This window comes from Natrix helvetica, assembly GCF_964273705.1.
Source record: "Natrix helvetica genome assembly, chromosome: 2".
NCBI classification, from domain to species: Eukaryota; Metazoa; Chordata; class Lepidosauria; order Squamata; family Natricidae; genus Natrix; species Natrix helvetica.
In genome coordinates, this window is record NC_138552.1 from 265,629,252 (window position 1) to 265,644,267 (window position 15,016).

At 40.7% G+C, this 15,016-nt stretch overlaps 1 protein-coding gene, 1 long non-coding RNA gene and 1 pseudogene across 6 annotated transcripts in view; all 3 read left to right on the plus strand.

The window, feature by feature from the left end:
- The window catches only part of FAM167A (family with sequence similarity 167 member A), a 42,682-nt gene extending 35,103 nt beyond the window's left edge, over positions 1–7,579 (plus strand). For all 4 annotated transcript variants that reach the window (XM_081943806.1, XM_081943804.1, XM_081943805.1 and 1 more), the window contains exon 3: positions 3,840–7,579. In XM_081943806.1, the coding sequence (XP_081799932.1) occupies positions 3,840–4,103 (264 nt within the window). In that variant the 3' untranslated portion in view covers positions 4,104–7,579. The remainder of the gene's footprint in view (positions 1–3,839) is intronic.
- On the plus strand, positions 965–3,122 carry LOC309387339. The gene is made up of 3 exons (XR_014174586.1): positions 965–2,095; positions 2,199–2,727; positions 2,783–3,122. It is a non-coding gene; the product is annotated as an uncharacterized lncRNA (long non-coding RNA).
- A 986-nt stretch (positions 7,580–8,565) lies between the features above and the next one.
- LOC309385530 (ubiquitin-ribosomal protein eL40 fusion protein-like) lies at positions 8,566–9,267 on the plus strand (annotated as a pseudogene). Its single transcript, XR_014176856.1, has 2 exons — positions 8,566–8,580; positions 8,736–9,267. The product of XR_014176856.1 is annotated as a ubiquitin-ribosomal protein eL40 fusion protein-like (transcript).
- The last annotated feature ends 5,749 nt before the right edge of the window (positions 9,268–15,016 follow it).

The following is a 15,016-nucleotide window of genomic DNA, read 5'->3' on the forward strand; positions in this document are numbered from 1 at the left end:
TTAGGGAAACACTAATCTACAATTGCCATCCTCCACCACTTTCTAAGGCAAACACCTCTGAATGATTTGCTGCCATTTTGTGACTGGCAGAAGTTGATAGGTTTTCTCTCTATGAAGAGCCGATTGAATGTTGTCCTTGTGCAAATGAAACAGTTACTTTCTGTTGTAAACTGCAATATCTGTAATCTGTATTTTATTTATTGGTCAATTTGAGGTATTATCAGTGGTGAAATTCAAAAAAACATTACTACCGGTTCTGTGGGCATGGTTTGATGGTGGGGTCCTGTGACTGAGTGGGCCTGGCCAACTTGATGTCACTCATGGCCACGCCACTCAGTCACATGCCTCCCCCCCAAGCCATGCCCACAGAACCTGGTGGGGAAAAATGTGTGTATTAATCCATTCAAAGTGGAGTTGCTGCTCCCTTTATGGTTTCCCCCCCTGGTCCCCTCCCTCCTGGGGTTGAAGTACCTTAAAGGGATAGGCTGCAGCAGCTCTGCTGTGAATGGAGGGGAAACGTTTGGATTGTCTCTGCCACAGAATTCAACGTTAAATGCAGCAGAGACAATTCAAATGTTTCACCCTCCATTCACAGCAAAGCTGCTGCAGCCTGTCCCTTTAAGATAGTCCCCAGGAGGGAGGGAGCCAGGGGGAACCATAAAGGGAGCAGCAGCTCCTCTGTGAATGGAGGGAGAAACCTTCAGATTGTCTCTGCTGCATTTAATGTTGAATTCTGTGGCAGAGACAATCCAAACATTTTTACCTCCATTCACAGCACAGCTGCTGCTCCCTTTATGGTTCCCTCCCAGCCCCCTCCCTCCCAGGGACTATTTTAAAGGGACAAGCTGCAGCAGCTCTGCTGTGAATGGAGGGAGAAACGTTCGGATTGGGTGGGTGGGTTGAAGGGCCAGAAGGGCTGGGTGAGTGGCGACTGGGTGACCAGGCGGGTGTGGGTGGAGCCACCAGGGATTTTTGCTGCTTGTTCGGAGAATCGATGCCAATCGTCACTGCCGATTTGGCTGAACGGGGCCGAACCAGGATGATTTCACCCCTGAGTATTATCCATCACACTCTCAGAGTCACTTTGGACCATGTGCACTTAACTTTTCCTCAAGTTTCACCTTTTTATCAGGAAAGGAGCTCCCATTGTTTGATTTAAAAATAACAAAAAAATCCAGGGTGCATAATCTTACAGTTCCATGGTACAAATGACCCTTTCCTGTCTTGTGAATATCTCCAAATTTTTCTTCAATGGAATTTTTCATTAATAGAAGAGGTAAATTAGACCTTTATCCCACCTTCATTATTTTATATGTAACTCAAGTTGGCAAATATATGAAATACTCCTTCCTCTCCCTCCTCTTGTCTCCACAACAATCCTGTGAGGTGGGTTGGGGTGTGAGAAACTAACTGGTTCAAAGTCAGCCAACTGGTTTTCATCCCTAGGGTAGGATTAGAACTCCTGGTTTATAGGCCGGCACCTTAACCGCTATGCCAAACTGGTTTTATATTGGTTAAATGTGTAGTTTTTGATCCTGTTAACAGTATTGATTCACTGTTATTTAATTTTAGTCAAACCAATGAAATCAAATTTGTACCAGTCCCACCCTCTCAAAGACCATTTGCATTTCTTGTTCTGAGGCATTCATTGTATCGTAACTGATTTTGGAGGGGAGAGCTTTGGCATTTGTTCATGAGACACATTTTGTTTATCTCTGCCATCCTCTCGTTTTGCCAACCATTTCCCAGAGGAAGAGCAGGCAAAGGCAAAACATTAGGGAGAGATTCCCAGGCACCAGCAAACATTATTCTACTGCTGGCCTGACGTGTTTTGAAAAATATATCCTTATTGAGGGAATTTAATGTGCATCGTTCAGATAGTTTCAGGAACAGCCTTTGGGAAATGCATATAAACTGCCCTCAGTAAAAGAATATTTTGTAAAAGCTCCGAAGTTTCAGTCTTGGGGAAAGAGCCGGATGGTGTGAATGAGGCAACAGGAACAGCAATTAAATTCAAAACCTTTGGTGGCCACGAGGTGGCAGACATCCAACAAATATAAATGATAACACTTGAAAACCTGAATATTATGTGTAGGTCAGGGGTGTCCAAACTTGGCAACTTTAAGACTTGTGGACTTCAACTCCCAGAATTAGTCCACAAGTCTTAAAGTTGCCAAGTTTGGACACCCCTGGTGTAGGCAGTATTGCAATCATCGTTATCCAGAATTTTATTAAGGTGTTTGGGTAGCATAGAACAGTGTGAAAGGGCGAGGATTGGTTTTGTTATTAATTCATTAAATCTAGCATTAAGATATGTCTAAATGTCTATGGATTCTTGTCCATGTGATTAGATAGTGTAGTATTTCAGATTATATACTGTATATAGGAGTATAGCCGCATATGTAGGGAGATGATACAGATGTTAAAATAATAGTCACAGCAAAACAATCAAAGTCTCATCCCTTTGTATGAGCATGTAACATAACATGGCCATTCAAAATTACAACAGCACTGAAGAAAAGGATTTATGACCAGTTTTCACACTTAAGACATTAGTTACGTGGTAAACATCCAGGCGCTTGGCAACTGGCACATATTTATGACAATCGCACTGTCCCAGGATCATGTTCATAACTTTCCCAACCAGCTTCTAACAAACAAAGTCAATGGGGGAAGCCAGATTCATTAAATGACTGCATGATTCACTTAACAACTGTAGTGATTCATGTAACCACTGTGGCAAAAAAAGGGGAACAACTCAATTAACAAGTGCCTTGCTTAGCCACGAAATTTGGGGCTTAACTGTGGTCATAAGCTGAAGACTACCAGTACACAAAACAACCTAGCTTTGGTCATGTTGCTGCAACTGTCATTTTAGGTGTTTGTTTGTTTTTAATCCCAACTCCCCTCTCCCCTCCATGCAGAAACTGCTGTATAGGTAGTCCTCAATTTACAACCATAATGGAGCCTTCCCATTTTGATTGTAAGTTGTGGCTGACATGAAGTCAGGTCACAAAAAAACCCTTGTCCTGGGACAAAAGCTTTCCTAGACCGTGTACATCAGGGATTTTCTCATTGTGTTTAGAATAGAATAGAATAGAATAGAATAGAACAGAACAGAACAGAATAGAATAATAGAATTGAAAGGGACCTTGGAAGTCTTCTAGTCCAGCCCCCTACTTAGGCAGCAAACCCTACATCACTTCAGACAAATGGTTATCCAACATCTTCTTGAAGACTTCCAGTGTTGGGGCATTCACAACTTCTGGAGGCAACTTCTGGTCCACTGATTAATTGTTCTAACTGTCAGGAAATTTCTCCTCGATTCTAAGTTGCTTCTCTCCTTGATTAGTTTCCACCCATTGCTTCTTGTTCTACCCTCATGTGCTTTGGAGAATAGCTTGACTCCCTCTTCTTTGTGGCAACCCCTGAGATATCGGAACACTGCTATCATGTCTCCCCTAGTCCTTCTTTTCATTAAACTAGACATACCCAGTTCCTGCAACTGTTCTTCATATATTTTAGCTTCCAGTTCCCTAATCATTTTTGTTGCTCTTCTCTGCACTCTTTCTAGAGTCTCCACATATTTTTTACATCATGGCAACCAAAACTGAATGCAGTATTCCAAGTGTGGCATTACCAAGGAATTATAAAGTGGTATTAACACTTCACGTGATCTTGATTCTATCCTTCTTTTAACTCTGGCAGCAGTGGTGATGAATAACCCATCTCATTTTCTGCCAAAAGAGGTACAAGTTGCAATCCCAGGTCTTTGCATCTCCTCCTGATTTGATGATCCTCTGCTGTCCTGTCACACTCTTCCTGCTTTTGTGTTCCAGATGGAAATGCGCCTCCAGGACCAGCAGCTGGCTCGGCAGCTCATGCGCCTGCGCAGTGACATCAACAAACTCAAGATTGAGCAGACCTGCCACCTCCACCGGCGGATGCTGAATGATGCCACCTATGAGCTGGAAGAGAGAGACGAGCTCTCTGACCTCCTCTGCGATTGCCCCCTCACATCCTCCTTCAGCCTCTCCACCCCACTCAAGCTCATTGGCGTGACAAAAATGAACATCAATTCCCGCCGCTTCTCGCTTTGTTAAAGTGGGAGGAATGGGCACCAGAAGTGTATGGGATGGGAGATATCTTCAAGACCTAGGAGAAGAAGCTCCCATTGTCTGGTTGGGAGATAGGCACAACAAGGGAGAAGAGAGAGTAAAGGGGCTCTTCCACTAATAGGAGTGGGCTGTGGTGCCAGTCAAGATAGTATCCAGAAGGATTTGCAGACAAGTGGAGAATAAGAACAATGAGGCTCCCAAAGGACAGGAACTAGACCACATAAAAATCTAACTCATACAGGCAATTCAGTGATTAAATTTATCCTAAACCATGTGATGACTTGGAGGCTCCCTAACTGAGAACAATAAAGGAGAAACATAGCTGAAAACCATTAGTGAAGTCTTTTGGCCCCATTCAAATGAGAGAGATGAAGAATTCATGTTGCTGCAAGGAAGAAAAAGGGGAGGGGAGCTAGCTAGAAAGTATTATGTACTATCTAAAAAAGGATTTCAGCTTAGTTTTTGTCAATGGGATGCAGGTAATGTGTAGATACAATTGTTTGTAGAGATTCTCCAGAGTCATCCAGGTCATCATTGTCCCCAAGATGCTGTTCAAAAGGCAACTAGACTTTCTTGGCTTTTTCCCTTGAAAGTGTTTTGCTTCTCATCCAAGAAGCTTCTTCAGAACTTCAGACCTGAAGAAGCTTCTTGGATGAGAAGCGATACAATTTCAAGGAAAATGTATACATTTTCAAGGAATGTATACATTTTCAAGGAATGTATACATTTTCAAGGAAAAAGAAAACAAGACAATCCAGTTGCCTTTTGTAGATATAGTTGCTGGTTTGCTTCTATGACCAACTAAGGTCTTCTTGTTGTGAGATGTGGTTTTTGATCAGTGGTCTCCAACCTTGGCAACTATATGACTTGCAGACTTCAACTCCCAGAATTCTTCAGCCAGCACATGCAATTCTGGGAGTTGAAGTCTATAAGACTTATAGTATAAGTCATAAATTTGCCAAGGTTGGAGACCCCTGTTCTAGATTGTGCTTACTTGGGACAATTCTGTATTGCAGTTCAGGTGGCTGGTGTCTCATGATGCTGTTTCTCAGTCCTTCCGATTTCAGGAAGTTAGTAATGGGGTTTTGCTGGTGCTCAGTCCAGACTGACCATTGCAAGATCTGATCAACTGTTCCTCTGTTTTTGCTCTTCTCAAGTCTTATGGTCTAATCAGCTAGGTGAAAATTAGGGTTTAGTAGATATCACCCTCCTAGAATTTGATGAAGCCAAGCTGCTGACTTACGAGCAAGTCAGTTAAAGCTAGTGGTGGGATTCAAATAATTTAACAATCATTTCTCTGCCCTAATGACCAGCTGGGTAGGTGTGGCTCAGTGGTCATGTGACTGGGTGGGCATGGCCAACTCAAAGTCACTCACTTCGATGGGTGCTTCACCTTAGCTGATACAATGTAATAAGGGTTAACTGGAGAGGCAGTTTCTGTAAGCAGGGCAATAAAGATTAGGCTAGAAACAACACCAGAATGTTTCCTTCCTGCCTTCCTTACAGGATTAGCCCTGTAAAGTGGAAAAAACCCAAAATGAGATTTCTTCCAACAACCGGTTCTCAGAACTGCTTAGAAAGTTAATTGGTTCTCCCAAATAGGTGCAAAATGGCTGAATCCCACCACTGGTTAAAACTATCTATCAATAAGTGCATACATCAGGATATTCCAGAAGGAGTGGGATCAGAAAAATAAAAAAAAAGGAATTATATTTTGCATCGTTTATTTCCATGACTTAGTACAGTTCATTATCAGAGGATATGAGATGAGAAACAATAGCTCTCCGACCTTGAGAAATGAACCCATCTTTTCCAGGGTTCAAACACAAATGTTCAGGCACTGGGACAAATGGGAGGAATCGCACCTGAGCCTTCTTTGTGAACTTCTGAGAAGCAGCTGATGGACCACTGTAGGAAGCCAAAAGTAGCATTTTGATCTGATGTAGCAGTTTAGTTATTTCGTCTTATAAATGTATATTCTGCCCTTCTCTGCTAGTAGTGTCAAACAGGCTATATTGCTTCAGTTTCTCAGTCATTTCTGATTCTTTGTGATCTGAAGGACACAATACTGCCAGGACTAACTGAAATGATAAAAAAATGAAAGGATATTTATTCATAGATCAACAGCAATAAGAATACTACAGAATAAAATGTCAGTTAAAGCAACAGCAGAAAGACATGGTTGGAAGAGGATTTTCAAAGCCAGAAGGAATGCAGAAGTTCTTCAGCTATCACCAAATATATATATAAGATAACAATAATTTATACAAGATGATTGTGCATTGCTCTCTAGACTGGTGCTCTTTATGTGTTGAATGTATCTCCAATTATTACAGCCAATATGGCCAAATTAAGATGGATTTTCTTTGTTCCTGAAATGTAAAGAAAAACCATGGTGGCACAGTGTTGCAGGCTAATTTTTCTGAGTGCCAGCAGTTTGATTCTCACCAGCTCAGGGTTTACTCAGCCTTCCATCCTTCTGAGATTGGTAAAATGAGGGCCCAGATTGTTGGGGGCAATACACTGACTCTGTAAACTGCTTAGACAGGGCTGTAAAGCACTGTGAAGCGGTATATAAGTCTAACTTTTATTGCTTTTAATATAAGTTAGCCATCTCCCAATTCCCAAAAGTTCATACAGTCTTCATTTGTTCCCACTCTACTCCTCATGAAATTACAAAAAAAGCTTGTCACAAAAGTACAAAGAGTAGCATTTAAGCTACTTTTCAGATAGAGAATGACAGAATCAGGGGATGATACAAAGATGATCTCTTCCCAGGTTTTCTGACTTATATCTGATGACAATTGGACTAAGGACAGTCCTGGACCACTAGGCTGTCTTCTTATTAAGGTTGCAGAACATAACTGGATTCCAACTAAGCTCAGATACATTCTAGTTCTTGTCCTACCATATTTAGAAAGCTATATTTCAAAATCTTAGCAGCCACTTTTTAAAAAAAATCAAAGACTTTGTACATGATTTGTAGGCCAGCTTCTGAATAGTTGCCTGCAGGCACCTCCTCACTGTGAGTCCATGTTTAAAGCAGGAAAACAACATCTGTTTATGAAAAAGTAAGAAGGATGATTCTGTGGCAGCTGGACTGAAAGAGAAAGTTCATTCTGCTTATTCACACAGTTTCTAACATATCTGCACTCACAACAACTTTGGCTTAAGCAGAAAATGTGCAGGAATGGGAAACTCAGTTCTTTTCTTTCCTTCCTGAAGAAAGCAACTATCCAGGCATAGACATTTAATATTATGCATACTAATACTAAATACTAATACGCATCACATGTGCTGCCTCAAATAGCTGATATCCATTTCCTCTTAAAAACTTTGGAGGTTGTTCTACCTCTGAAATATAAGGAGACTATTCTGTCCATTGGCATGTTGATGGGATCCATTTTGTTTTAATGATACTATCCTTTTCTATTCAAATAAATGATTTGATTCTTTTGGTATTGATTGGAGGTGCTTATTTCTTGTTTTGTTTTGGGGAGGATGGGAAGAAAGGGGAAACAACCAATTTGCAAGCCAAAAGACAGTTCCTTCTGACTGGAGGGACACCATTTGCCTGCAACAGCCTAAAATGGCCAGTAGGGGGTGGATAGAACCAGAGGTGGTATTCAGCAGGTTCTGACCAGTTCTGGAGAACCGGTAGCAGAAATTTTGAGTAGTTCAGAGAACCAGTAAATACTACCTCTGACTCGCCCTGCCCCCATCTATTCTCTGTTTCCTGAGTCCCAGTTGATTGGGAGGGAATGGGGATTTTGCAGTAACCTTCCCCTGGAGTAGGGAGGGAATGAGATTTTACAGTATCTTTCCCCTGCCACGCCCACCATGCCCACAGAACCAGTAGTAAAATTTTTTGAATCCAACCACTGGATAGAATCCATCTCTCGGATCACATCAGCTCTCATTTCCAAGAACCCTGTTAGTAAATATCCACAGCCAAAATTGTGTCAGGAGAAGGAGGAAGACATTAGTTTAATACTGGAACAGCTAAGGAAGACATTACATTGCCTCAGCAGTGAATTAGACAATGAGACAAATGTCCCGAGGACATTAGATAAAAAAAAGCTGTTACCAGAACAAGCTCACACTGTCGTTAGAGAGTGGCAACATTGTGTTTGGTGTCTGCCAGAATGAAGTTTTCTTCATTTGTTCTTTTCTGATTTGCAATTGCTTTAGGTCAGCAAAATATTGCTCCAGCCTAGAAGTTCTTTCCATATTTTACTAACTAATTCTGTAGATTGCTGTTTAGATTTATGTTGAAGTCCCAGAACTTGGTTCTAGGACATTGGAAGGAAGATAAAATGTGCAGCTATCTTGAATTTTTATTTTAATAATTGCCATGTTTCCCAGAGAGAGAGAGAGAAAGATAGAAAGTCAGAATGCCCCAATGCTTAGGTGTTTTTTTTAAAAAATAAAGCGTCCGTTCGGTAAGGAGAGGCTGCTGGAGGCGCGTGGAGGGTGGTCGGGCTGGGTCTTGTGTCAGGGGGGGGGCTTCTTTCTCGGCCCGCTTTATACAGCGTCCTTGCGTGACTCTCGACCCTGGGACAGCAAGACAACCTGAACACGCATCTGTCTTATTATCAACAGATACTTTTTAACTAGGTAACTTCAGCTGCCACAATGCAGATTTTTGTGAAGACCCTCACCGGCAAAACCATCACCCTTGAGGTGGAGCCAAGTGACACAATTGAAAATGTCAAGGCCAAAATTCAGGACAAGGAAGGTATTCCTCCTGATCAGCAGCATCTGATCTTTGCGGGAAAGCAGCTGGAAGATGGTCGGACACTCTCAGACTACAATATCCAGAAAGAGTCCACCCTTCACTTGATGCTGCATCTCCGTGGAGGAATCATTGAGCCTTCACTCTGACAGCTGGCCCAGAAGTATAATTGCAACAAGATGATCTACCGCAAGTGCTATGCCCGCCTGCACCCCTGTGCTGTGAATTGTCCTAAGAAGAAATGTGGCCACACCAACAACCTGTGCCCAAAGAAGAAGGTCAAGTAAAGAGCATGGCAGGAACTGCCCCCATCCCTTCTCCTAGGACCTGGCTATGGTGTTCCACCAACACGATTCATCTTCACCTCCTCTCACCAGAGGCCATTTTCCCCTGCCACTTGGAATAAAACATTCAGTGCACATAATAATAATAATAATAATAATAATAATAATAATAATAATAATAATAATAATAATAATAATAAAGCTTCTCCGCACTTATCTTTGGAGGCCTGTCTTTGGAGAAGACTTCCTGCTGGGCAAGATGAAAGAGAAAGAACTTGGCATCCTCTACCTGTTAAGTGATCAAATGAGCCAAAGCGATCTTTGGGATGTGTCAGTAGCAAAGCTCTATCTCCAGCAATTCCAAGATCCAAGCAGCAGGCAGCTGATCAAAAAGTTTTCCTATGCTGGAGTTTAAGAGATTACTGCTTAGTAAGGGCTGTGCAAAAAAGCTGTTATGATGTGTTTAGCCAGGGGCAATTTTATTTCAATTGTCTGGAAATCTGTAGCTTGTCTTTTGTTGCATTGGGAAACTGGAAGTCTTTAGAATACATACATACATACCTGGGATTTATTGCATTTTTTGTCATTTGAACTAAATTCTTCTTCTTTTCTATAATATTATAGTCAACTACCTTTGGGAAAGTTATGTCCTCTCAGTCTTCCCTCTTCCTCACAGCTGAGATTTAGCTACCATGGATGGAAAAGATCCTTATAGCAAAGTCATGTTATTTTAGCTAAATTTAGTGAAGGCATGTGTTATTTTAGCTAGAGATAATTTGGAGGAAGGGCTTATAAACATTCTCAAGTCACCTTAACCATTAGCAAGAATGACCTTCAACGTACTACTAGGGATAAAGATGATTTTGCAAATCAGATAAAATTGTTTCATTTTTTTTCCAAACTGCAACCATGCAAATTTAAAACAAGACAGTGTCATATTGCTTAGAATTATTTTGCAGTTTTCATAACAATGTTATTTCAAGACTTTCTCAACTGTCTTGTATTATAACTATTGCTCCAACGATCAGTTTCGCATTTCTCAAAACACCACCAAGTTTATTATTGCAAAAGCTAATCCTCTCGACAGTTTAACTAGCAATTAAATTTTGCTTAATCAAGAAGGGATAAAATATGCCTGCCAAGTTAATTTCTTTGAAAAGGTCACAACTTAATGCCGTGTTATTTACCTTGCCTGACCTGATTAAGCAAAGCATTCTTCCTCCCCCCCCCCCCAAAGTTGTGTATCACCTGCCTGGTGAAGCAATTCAACTGAACAACTGCTGGCATTTTAATTAAAATCCAGTAACAGGATTCTGCTGTAGTGTCGGGGAACTACGCCTGTTACAAGCACAGCACACAGGACTCCATTCAGAAAACAAAATAAAAATTCAGTGAAAGAAATTATACTGGGTACTTTAATTTCTCATCACTTTTATTTCCAGCTGTCCTTCCTCTCACAGAATATATCAGAGGCTGGGTTCACATGACACAGGGCTTGCTTAAACAATATACTTCACTGGGCCAGGGAAGGTTAGTTTTTCACACACAAAAACTTGCATCCCCTTCTTTATCCCCTGTCAAACTGGCAGCCCGTGGGCCAAATATGTCACACATAAGCCATGGCCACCCCGGCTCCGCAAAGGCAAAACACACCGTCATATGTCGCAATACATCATGTGATGCAATCGAGTTTGACACCCCTGCCCTACAGGAATAAATTCTAACTGAAGGGATTAATTGTAACTCCAATTTACCTGAACCTCGTGGGAATGAGTTAAATCTTCCTGTTGAATTGCACTGTGCAAATGACTTACTAGTGAGTAAAATGTTCACCCCTCCCCTTCCAAAACATGTAGCCCCCAAAGAAGTGAGGAAAAGACCAGAATGGGTGGAATGGAGCAGCTCCTTCCAAATCTGCAGATTTCCCCTTGATTTTTGAGTTGATTTTAAACACGGGGGAGCCACTAAGTAGTCAGTAACATTTTAGCCTAGTGGAGCAAGTAGCTCATCTGGATTGTAGTAGTTTAATCTGCTGTGGAAAATAAATTATTTATTGGATTGGACAACCATTTGTCTGAAATGGCATAGGGTTTCCTCTCTGAGCAGGGGGTTAGACTAGAAGACCTCCAAAATCCCTTCCAACTCCATCATTCTGTTATTTATTTATTTATTTATTTATTTATTTATTTATTTATTTATTTATTTATGTTTGTATGTTTGTATCTATCTATCTATCTATCTATCTATCTATCTATCTATCTATCTATCTATCATCTATCTATCATCTATCTATCTATTTAAACCTCTTATTTGCTCATCTCCCTCATAGGTGCAAGAAATGAGATTGGGTAACTACTTTCAGTTAACTACTGGTAAATATATTGTATCCCAAAAAGCTACTCAATTAATATTGAACTAGTAGAATGAATAACAGCATCTACATTGTTTGGAGTAGGGTGGTGGCAAGTGCCATTTCTGTTTGTCCGCATTAAACACTCATTTGCAAATGAGGGAGAATGAGGGGGAAATCCTGGCTCCTTTTTTCTGTTTATTATGTTAATTGATAGCAGAATATGATTCACTACATTCAGGCATTTGTGTCAGTTTATCATGCAGTACCATCTTGTGACTCTGTAGGTATAATATAAAATCCTGGATTTATATGATTTTATAGCCTGATTGATAAAAGAATTAAATTGCAACTCAAGTTAAAGTTCCTGCATGATCGTATACTTACTTACCCATGTCATGTACAGTAAAGATATACGAAATGCATGTATACAACATGCTACAGATGATTAATGACAGGGGTGGGATTCAGCCGGTTTGGACTGGTTCAAATGAACCGGTTTGCTCCGACAATCAGGTGGGCCCATCCACCCCTGGGCTTTACTTACCTATATCCTTTCAGTTGATTCACACCGGCACTTCAGCTGTGTTACTCCCCAGAAGTAACATGGAAGGTAAGTTTTGTTAAATCTGTGCATGCATGCACAGCGTGCGTCAGGCATGAGCACGCGAAGCACACAACCACCGAACCAATTGTTAAACTGGCAGGATCCCACCACTGGTTAATGATAACCTTAGCTAAGCTTTTTGTGCCTTATGTTATGGCGCAAACCTAACTTACTTGATTAGGTGTTCTGCAAACCCAGAAAATTCAGTACTGTAAGCAAGTTAAACATGTTGTGTGAATCAGTTAATGTCTCCCAAATGTTAGTAAGAAACATTGGTGATCATTCAAAATTATAGGTATTTTGTTTGGGAGATTTTATGAGTGAAACCTGAATTGTACTGACTTCATGACTGCATGAATACAGCTTGGTCTAGTGCAGTGGTTCTCAACCTTCCCAATGCCGCGACCTGTTAATACAGTTCCTCATGTTGTGGTGACGCCCCAACCATAAAATTGGTGTCTTGGTTCCTAAGACCATTGAAAAAATGTGTTTTCCGATGGACTTAGGTGACCTCTATGAAAGGGTTGTTCGACCCCCCAAAGGGGTCCCGACCCACAGGTTGAGAACCACTGGTCTAGTGGGTAATGCACCAGGTTTCTAACACCAGGTTAGAAACACCGCGTTCTAGACCTGCTTTAGGCACAAAGGCCAACTTTATGACTTTGGGTCGGTCACGCTCTCTCAACCCAACTCATCTCACAAGGTTGTTGTGGGGAAAATAGGAAGAGGGATGAATATTACAGTATGTTAAACTCCTTGAGTTATTTATCAAAACAATACAGGCGAGATTAAAAAAAATCTAAAGTCTAAAAAAAAATAGCAATTTATTGGGCAGCAATACTGAAGTAGTTTGTTACTGTTTTTTTTTCTTCTAAGACGTTTTTCAACATTCCAGTTCAGCCTAAAACTATGTGATTCAATGCTCTCCCATCTAAGGAAAAGATAGTTGACTGTGCTTATCTTTTTGAAATACCCAGGATCAGTTAGGTGCTGCCTTTTGGCTGGGCAAATTAAGGAGAGCTGCAAGATAATGACAGCAACAAAGCAACCAAGTAATTCTTTAATTGCTCAGTTCCACCCTGGATGATTTAAGCAATTTTCCCCACTCTCCCTGCCAAGATGTGCGGTAACCTCTTTTAAATCAAAGGAAGCCTGGGTGGAGCTATTTATCATGTACAGACAGGTGTGAGAATTGCAATATTTAGATGGTATTATTTGACCCTGAAGCAAGTAGAAAAATAGGAACCACCTTTGGTGGGGAGGTAATTTGGCATTTAATCATGCTGGCCACATGACCATGGAGATGTCTTCGGACAGCGCTGGCTCTTCGGCTTTGAAACAGAGATGAGCACCGCCCGCTAGGGTCGGAAATGACTAGCAAGGGGAACCTTTTCCTTTACCTTTATTTGATCCTGAAAAGAGGATAGCTGGGGTCTGAAAGTGCAGCTTCCATAAACCATTGTTTTTTTGTTTTCCTTTTGGGGGGAAAAGATGGCGGCAGATGGGAGGAGTGGTGCGGTGACCTAGAGGTAACGCTCTCACCTCACAATCAGAAGGTTGTAAAAAAATATTTTGATAATAACCTGGGTAAAAGGCAGGGGTGAAATGCTACCAGTAGTAAAAAAAATGCTACCATCCGCCTGAACTGGTATTAAAAAATGCTTTAAAAGTAAAAAAAAAAAAGTTCTAATGATCATTGTGCGACAATCAGCTTTGTTTTTTTAAAAAAAATTTTTTAGTATTTTTTACTACCTATTCACCTGAGCCAGTAGTAAAAAAAATGCTTTGAAAAGTTAAAAAAAGAAAAGAAGTTCCAACGATTGTCTGTGAGGTTCCTGCTTGTTGTACGGGCCCTTTTTGTGAAGTCCAGCTGCTTTTACATTGTATGTGAGTCAGTTATACAGCTTTTGTGTTATTTTTGTGTAAAGTGTGATAGTTGGTTTTTGAGCTCTTTGTGACTCTGTGAGGTTCCTGCTTGTTGCAGAGGCCATTTTGTGTGAAGTCCAGTTGCTTTTACATTGTGTATGAGTACATTGTGTATCAGTTGTGCAGCCACGCCCATCTGGCCACATCACTACCAAACTATGCCCACCTGGTCACATGACCAACAAGCTGTGCCCACCCAGTCACATGACCACCAAGTCACACCCACCAAGCCACACCCACAGAAGTGGTAGGGAAAATTTTTGAATTTCACCACTGGTAAAAGGACAAATTTAATGACTGTTTGAGATGCTAATAAAGTGGTCATGAGTGGCTATTTTACACAATACAATCATCTAGAGGATAAACCCAGGAAAAGATGAAAAAGATATTGGATGAAATAAAAAGAAATAAAGATAATGAATTGCAAAAGACACCAATGGATTCTAAAATCCTACATCAAATTAAACTGTTAGGCCAACAATTGTTTATGTTACCAGTTCAGGAAATAGAAACTAATCTGAATTTGTGGGGAAAAAAACATTTTGAGTTTGAAAATGAACCAGAAAGTTGACTGGCATAAGAAAGGAAAGAGAAAAGGGAATGGTTGAGAAAAGATGACAATGCGATAGACTATTATCTTTTTAAAAAATCATTTCACAATTTTTCTTCCAGCTCTCTAACCACAGCATGAGCTTGTTCTGGTAACAGCTTTTTTTATATAGTGTCCTTGGGATATTGCTTTTATCTCATTGTCTAATTTACTGCTTACCATGTAATGTAATGTAAGTGCTTTGGTCACATATGGAGAATAAATGAATGAGGATCAAATCCCAAAGCAAGTACCACATGGAAAAGTAACTAGGCAGAGAGGAAGGGGAAAACGAACATAATTCTGGTTGGATGGAATTGATGAAAATCTTAAAAAGAGAGGTCGAGGAAAAATGAGTGCAAAAATGAAAAGAGAATGCATGATGTGCTGTTTGGCCAAAGTATAGT